The 8,161-nt window shown below is 45.3% G+C and overlaps 1 protein-coding gene across 2 annotated transcripts in view; it reads right to left on the reverse strand.

Moving 5' to 3' along the window:
- agap1 (ArfGAP with GTPase domain, ankyrin repeat and PH domain 1) overlaps nt 1-8,161 on the reverse strand; it is a gene marked incomplete at its 5' end in the record, with an annotated part of 348,600 nt that overhangs the window by 55,577 nt on the left and 284,862 nt on the right. For both annotated transcript variants that reach the window (XM_083634203.1, XM_083634202.1), the window contains one exon: nt 5,859-6,020. In XM_083634203.1, the coding sequence (XP_083490329.1) occupies nt 5,859-6,020 (162 nt within the window). The remainder of the gene's footprint in view (nt 1-5,858; nt 6,021-8,161) is intronic.

Below are 8,161 nucleotides of genomic sequence, written 5' to 3' on the forward strand. Positions count from 1 at the left end.
ACTGCAGTCTCCATGGCTGACGGCTGCAGTGGAGCTTGTGGCTTGGACTTCAACTCATCTAGATTCTTGGCGGACCACCTGGACTCTTTCCTCCACAGTGGACGTCTTTGTCTCCCACCTGCTTGACCCCCACTGACACAAATTGACCCCTGGGCCCATCTCCCTGATTACCCCGACTTTAAAGGAATCCGTCCGCACAATAAGCCAGTCATGGGCGACACGCACGCAGGCGGCGCTGCAGGTGCGGCGTCGGGGTATCGAGTATCTTGTGGGGCCTTTTCACCGTCGTGGGATGAATTATGGAATAAGGAGCGCTCCTCAACTGTGACACCCCCTTTTCCATCTGAGAGGGCAAGAGACTATTTTGTGTCTGTTACAGTTACACACACACATGCATGCACACGCACACTCTCATCAGCTGATCCCTGTTGTGAGTCATGCTCCGTCCTTCTTAATCACAGCGGTGGTCAGAAAGTCATCAACAACCCCAGATATCAAAGCAGTGGTCAGATTTTCTCTCTTTTTCAAAAACATTCTACCTGTCAACTCCACCTGTTGCGAGGAATGCGGTTAGCCGGTCTGGCGATCCAAGTGGTCTCAGCTTCTCATCTTCGCTATGGGGAATGCGGCTAGTTATCCAGCTGTTATCTGTGTGGGGCCACTTCCAATAACGAAGGGTGTGTGTGTGTGTGTGTGTGTGTGTGTGTGTGTGTGTGTGTAGGGGAGTCCTCCGTCTCGACATATCTCCTTTCAAAGCTGGGGGGTATCAAACGGCAGCTAGTTAACGAGGACCACGGGCCGATAGCGAGGCTGTGATCAGCAGGGCGCTGTGTGACCTGACACAGGTGTGTGTGTGTGTGTGTGTGTGTGTGTGTGTGTGTGTGTGTGTGTGTGTGTGTGTGTTATTAAGGGAATGGGCTTGAAGGACTGCTGTGCAGGGGTCAACTGCATCAAAAGCTGGAGTGAATGTGTACTTGGACTTATATTACATTTCATTAAAGTAATTACCTTTTGAATTTTTTGCTTGTTTTGATTGACAGGTGAGCTCTAGGAAGGGCAGTGCATGTCCTTTTCTTTTTGATATTTGTCAGGTCTTAATTACTGTACTATTATTGTTGTTTCTGCTGTTGTTGTTATTGTTGTTGTTATTATTATTATTATTGTCATTATTATTATCCTTGTTATTATCTTTGATTATTATGTCACTATGGTGTTTCACATTTTGAAAAAAAATAAAGTTATAAAAAAAAAAAGGAAGGGCAGTGCAGAAACACCCCAGCAATTAGGGATTTTCGAATTTTCAAAGTCATTAAATTATAGATATATATTAAAAAAATCTAACAGTTTATGTGACTATTGTAAATGGTAAATGGACTGTATTTATAGAGCGCATTTTATATAGTCTATTGACTACTACCCAAAGCGCTTTTACATGAATACCTCACATTCACCCATTCACACACCGACGGCGTCTGCAGCCATGCAGGGCGCTAACTGCTCGTCGGGAGCAGTTGGGGGTTCAGTCTCTTGCTCAAGGACACTTCGACACACTGCCGGGAGGAGCCAGCCTCGAACCGGGAACCTTCCGATTCCCAGGCGACAGCTCTACCTCCTGAGCTAATGCCGCCCCATTTCAGAGCTGGTCTCATCTTAGCGCCTCTATCGGGGCTAATCCGACTATGTAGCTGGTTTAGCTAGTTAGCTCTATGCTAATGTCCGCCGATACAGTTTGCTAGTAGTAAGTAATTTATTTAGCCCCAAACAGGTCCTACTCTCATTTTAACGTTAAAACGAGAGAATAATGAGATCTTTGAAGAATGGTGGAATAGTTCTCAGTGAATATTGAATATCATTATTTATATATTTTTGCTTGAAATGCCCATCCCGAACAGCAATGAGGCTGAGCAAGAAGGATTGAGACTAATAAAAAATGTAATGAAAGCGGAATAAATAACTTTAATAAGGTAGTGCAGCACACAGAAGTACAAGTGAAACATAAGTCTTGTGTAATATTTTTGTTGTAATTTTTCTTACATTGTATTTAGATGCTTTGGCAACGCTGTTCATCTAACATCCATGCCAATGAAGCAGACTTAACTGAGGGAGTGAGTGAGCGTGTGTGAGAGCTGGGTGCGGTGTGTGTTGGTGGTGGTGTGGTCTACCTGGGGGAGCTCAGTCTTGGAGGGCGGTTCCCCCTCATACATCACTCCTGGCTGGGCTCTGACACAGAGATACTTCACCCGCCCGCCTGGCGTGACAGCCTACGTGGACCCGGCGCACCCCGTGCTTAATGGCTAAATTGGGAAGACTGTTACTAATCGCTTATTGAATAATGAAAGTGACACAGCTGATAAAAGATTTCAATACGGTGGATTATTTATAATATTTCACTTAAGCCTCCCTGCTGCCCCCCTCTGTGAGCGCTCAGGGAGCGTCTGACAATGTGTGGCGAGAGTGGAAATAGCCTGTTTGATAAAAAAGATGCTCACAGGGCAAGTAACAAAGGGTACAAGTCAGTTATTTTTTTTATCTCCATTATTGTAATGGCTGTTTCAATCATTAACTGGGGCGGCTGTAGCTCAGGAGGTAGAGCAGGTCGTCCACTAATCGCTTTGGATAAAAGAGGTCGTGGTTCGATCCCCGCCTCCTCCAGTCTGCATGTCGAAGTGTCCTTGGGCAAGACACTGAACCCCAAATTGCTCCCGTTGGTGTGCCAGCACCCTGCGTGGTAACCTGCCACCATCGGTGTGTGAATGGGTGAATGTACCTACTGACTGTAAAGCGCTTTGGATAAAAGCGCTATATAAATGCGGGCCATTTACCATTTTACCATTTACCATTAACTGATACATCTAAATGGCTAGTATATAATACAAAAAGAAAACTTTTGTACTCATTTTTCAACAATTTATTTATTTATTTATTAGTTCTCAAGTATTAAATTGCCAAATATTTTTTCATAATAATCGATTACTGGGTTTCAGTATATTTTTTGAGGCGGGGGGAAATCAATATCCTCTGATTCCAGCTTTTTAATGTCATTATTTTTTGGTTTCTTTATTCCTCTATGACAGTAAACTGAATATCTTTGGGTTGTGGAAAAAACAAGACATTTGAGGACGTCATCCTGGGCTTTGGGAAATACTGATTGACATTTTTCACCATTTCCTGACATTTTATAGCACAAAAGACTAATCAATTAGTCAAGAAAATAATCGACAGATTAATCGATAACGAAAATTCTTTGCTGGGTGGAGAGTAAGAAGACAAGAGAGGAGAGCGGTGAGAATGGGAAAACTAGAGAAGTGAGGAGAGGAGAGGAGACAAGGAGAGAGAAAGGGGAGAGGAGAGAAGCAGAGGAGAGGGGAGAGGAGAGGAGTAGGGCTGTGAATTTTCACTGGCCTCACGATTCGATTACGATTCATCCGTCAACGATTCGATTCCACGATGCATCACGATACAGCTCCACGTATCGCAGCTCCAAGTATCACATCCTCAATTTTCTATATTATTACTGCACAAGCAGTCAGATAAATATCAACTCCCTTTTTTATTTAGAAACAACTTTAAAATCTGAATGTCAACATAAATTAAACGATTCATCTGTCAACGATTTGATTCCACGTCTGCATCGCGATGCATCTTAAAAACGATTAATTTTGACAGAGGAGAGGAGGAGAGGAGAGGAGAGGAGGAGAGGAGAGGAGGAGAGCAGAGGAGAGGAGAGGAGAGGAGAGGAGGAGAGGAGAGGAGGAGAGGAAAGGAGGAGAGCAGAGGAGAGGAGAGGAGGAGAGGAGAGGAGAGGAGAGGAGGAGAGGAGAGGAGGAGAGGAGAGGAGGAGAGCAGAGGAGAGGAGAGAGTGAGTGAGCCTGGGCATCTATCCGTCACCCAGACAGCCACTTGCCTTGTCAGCCGCTTGATGCCTCCATGATGGAGAGACACACATTACACATCTGCTGCCGCACTCGCATCTGTTCCACCACTACGCACGCGTGTGTGTGAGTGTGTGTGTGTGTGTGTGTGTGTGTGTGAATGAGTGTAAGAGAGAGAGAGAGAGAGAGAGAGAGAGGGACTGAGAACAAGAGAGGACGTGTGAATGTCTATACTCACAAAATTGAATTGTGTGTGTGTGTGTGTGTGTGTGTGTGTGTGTGTTTTTATATAAGAGCGGGGGGGGGGGGGGGGGGGACTACCGAGTTCACCAGACATTTAGTGACTAAAACACACAAATTCCAATCTTTGAATTGATTTAATCAAATTCTAAACACGTTATACCAACTAGCCTGCAGCGTTAAAACTATGACGACGTCATGGTAAAGTCATGTGACTGATTTCTATTGGAAAATGTGCATTATTATCTGACCAGCTACTTTCACACACACACACACACACACACACACACACACACACGCACACACACACACACACACACGCACACACACACACACACACACACGCACACACACACACACACACGTCACTGTGAACCAGTGTGTTTGAGTCCATCCAAATTCACAGATTCAAGTTTTATCTACATACAACAAGAGGTTAGTCCATTATAGGAGACAAAAACCTTCATCCTATGCAGGTCAATGGGTAGAACAAGGCACTAAAGGCTCATTTATACTCCATTTTCATATGAAAATAAATACGTCCGTTTCAAACGGTGTAATTGTCACTGCCCACATACTGTACTTCCATGCGTCTTTCACGTTGGTATCAATACATCCACCAGTGGGCAGTAGAGAGTCAAATGCATGAGTGTGTGTGTGGTTTCGCTATGTTTCATGCGTATCCGTAAGCTTTCAGATGACGGACAGAAAATGCACAAAATGAACGCAGAGTACGGACAGAAGGCTCTCTACGTCTCCGTCTTTAACGTAGAGTATAATTGGGCCTCAACACTGCCGGGGTTAGGGGTTCAATTCCCTGTGTAACTCAATAGGAAGAGAAAGGCAATAATATTAGAAGAAGGGTAAGAAAGCACCAGCAAATGCTAGCAAGTTTTGTCCATTTACTATGCAAACCATTCTCTGGATTTTTTCCCCTGTCTAAAATAATCTGGTAAAATAGTGGAAGTGACACTTTTGGTATAGATGGTTTCGATTCGGCAACATAAACATTCTAAATCACCCCCAGCGTACTTCCTGTTGCAGTGTTTGTCGTACAATAACTGACAGGACATAAGCTAGGTTCAAAACTGTTCCATGAAAAGCATCTATTCTTCTATTCTCCATAGAATGAATAATGAATGTTCAAGGAGTAAAGGAACATGTATTCTACATTTTGAGTGTTGACCAAGCTATCTATGTTGTTGTAGGCCTGTTTTTTTCTCCTACACACCAGTTCTGAGCACAACTAACTTCTTTACCCCAATGGTCAACTTTGAGGCCGTTTACATGACAAACGGACACATCGACTCACAGCACTGATAAACTCAGTGCACACAGACAGACGGACAGGGAACAGAAACACCAAACAGGATGAAGGGATGACTGGATGAGAGGATGGAGAGATCCATTCCTCACAGCGGAGGTCAGGAGGCTCGGAGGACAAGATGGCTGTGTTTCCCAACCCTGTTCCTCGCAAGGCTTTCCTCAGTGCTTTCTGGATTTTTCCATCAGATATTATTCAGTGTTTTAAGGGGGAACATGTTGCAGTTCTGGACGCTCAAATTAATTTCCTATATTTTTCCAGACCTGTGTAGGAACCTTGATAACAGACATCTACCTACATAACAAAACCTCAGAATTCCCACAAGCTCTCCTTACAGAGCAGAGGGATCAGTGCAGGCGGGTGGATCTAGCGATGGACCCGGGCAGGGAAACGGTGAGGTGTGGGGGGCGAGATGGCGTTACCTTCCGCAGTACCAGAGAGGCCGTCGGCTTTGAAGTTGCTGGTGCTCTTCTTCCGCCGGTGCTTCTTGCGGTTGGCGTGCGGCGACGGAGGCGGCTCCATCTTGGGACTGGTGGTGCTGGAGATACTGGGACTGGAGCATACCGAGTCGCCCAGGCCCGTGTCTGCCGACGGGGGGGAGAAAGACAGAGGCAAACGGGGGTTCAAACCCTGGTCCTGATGCAGAATAACATGACTTTTCTCAACGAAGTCAAGAGTCCATGACCTAAAAGTCTTCCTTCTTGGCTATTAATGTTGTTTTCATGAAAGGCTGAAGAGCCTAAAACCTCCATCTAATGCAATGGAAAGTTATTGTGTTTTGAACCAGGCTGTGAACATGTTTTTTTCCTGCTATAAAGTTGCGTATTTTAACATGTGGCTCTTGCTTTTGCAGCGAGCCTCACGTGGCCATTCGAGAAACTGCAGCTTTTGTCACTTTTGTGTTGGCTTCATTTTTCCGAGCCAGAGGTTGCCGCTTGGCCTGTAGAGACAGAGAGGGAGAGAGAGCGAGAGAGAGAGAGAGAGAGAGTCGGGCTGAGGGGGAGTCTCTCTGCCTTCCACTCTTCACAGCGGCGCTGACAGCTGTGACTAGCGGCGGAATAAAATAACATTCAGCTTCCATCAATATCACGCTCCTGACACGGGCATGGGGACAGGGGCTGGGCCGCGTGGGGGTGTGTGTGTGGGGGGAGGGGGTTGGACACTGGCACGGAGCACTCTTGTCGAACAAACACACACACAGGAATACACACATGTATATATACACAAGCGCTCCTCGGCCGCCCCGTCCCCAAACGCCAGACAGGCCCCAAGGACACCCATAACTTATTTTACAATCGTTTAGTCTCAGCTCAAGTGGAAAATGTGACAACTTATCTCTGCTGACAAGATGCCATCCCCGAGCGCGCAATTAACCGCCGTGGATTAACGGCCCTCCCATCTGCAAGCCTCGCTCCATCCACATCACCCACCACCCCCCCCCAGCTCCCCTCCCCAACCCTTTTCTTCGCTTCCCCCCTCTCTCCTCTAGGCCTGGGTAGCGCCACTGATTTCTCAATTCCTGATTCCTTGATTCGATGTGATTTCCAATTCGATATTGACATTACAGTTACAATACCAATTTTTCTCGGATATGAAAGAGATTCTCAAAGAACTAATGCTGTAAATTGTACAAGAAACCCTTTAACCTGGTGTGTTATTAAAAATATTAACATGTTTACGAGATCTCGTTGCGGTAATAACCAAACGAGGCAAGTCTAACAGGGTTAAAGATTGAAGCATCCACGGGAAAAGGCATTATATTAAAATACCTTTATTGGGATTTATGAATCAATATCAGTTCCTTCAAATGAATATCGATTTGATATCGGTATATAATTTTTTTAAGCCAGCCCTAATATCCTCTCTCTTAACACATTCACTGCCAGCCGTTTTTTTTTTTTACTGTAGGTAGCTTCTGCCAGAGGGGTTTTTTGAGGATTCTGGCTCATCTTTCAAGACCCGAGGATTCTTTTCTGCTAAGATTTTGTGAACACAAAATATCTCAAAAGAACTAATAGAATGTGTGCTTTCTCTGTCTAAAAGAGTTAGTTTGTAGAGTTAGTAGTTATGTAGGCATTAGCACTTGAATACAGCATGGTTTCAGCGTCTGAAAATTTAAGCTGAGATAAATAGCTTTTTGTGAAATTCAATAGAACAGTCACTTTAACCATTCATTTTTGGCATCAGTAAGACGTCAGACATCTAAACAATAGTTTTGAACAGTAATTTCCTCCATAACAGCAGGAAACACCGCTCTCCTTCAAACTCCTCCCTCCGTGTGTGTTCTTCTTGGCTGCAGCGGGCGTGTCACAAGCTCGTTTCTGCTGCTGCTGTAACCTCGCGTCACCAGGCTCACTGCTTTGCTGCTGCTCCTGTCTGCTGGCTGCCGCTGGGCAAGTCTGGATGGGCTCGCTCGTTTCTTGGGGTTTCTGTTGAGAGCTTTGATGAAGCTTTTGCGATTCTGGTCTTATTTATGCTGCGTGTTTCAAAGTGTGTTCCACCCGTAATCTATTATGCAAATTTGCAAAACCCCACCGCCAGCTCCCTGCGCGAAAGCGAAAGCATTTTCGCCAATCCATTTTCATGAGAATGGCTTCCTCACACTGCTTTTTGCTTGCCTTCCTCTAGTCTGGAGAGCACTGTCGCCACTTAGTGGGTCGGTGGAATGGGTTGTACACGTTTGGTGGCTCCAATATTTTTATAGGAGACGTGGGGGGCATTGATC

Source organism: Poromitra crassiceps, assembly GCF_964638095.1.
Source record: "Poromitra crassiceps genome assembly, chromosome: 3".
Classification (NCBI taxonomy): domain Eukaryota; kingdom Metazoa; phylum Chordata; class Actinopteri; order Beryciformes; family Melamphaidae; genus Poromitra; species Poromitra crassiceps.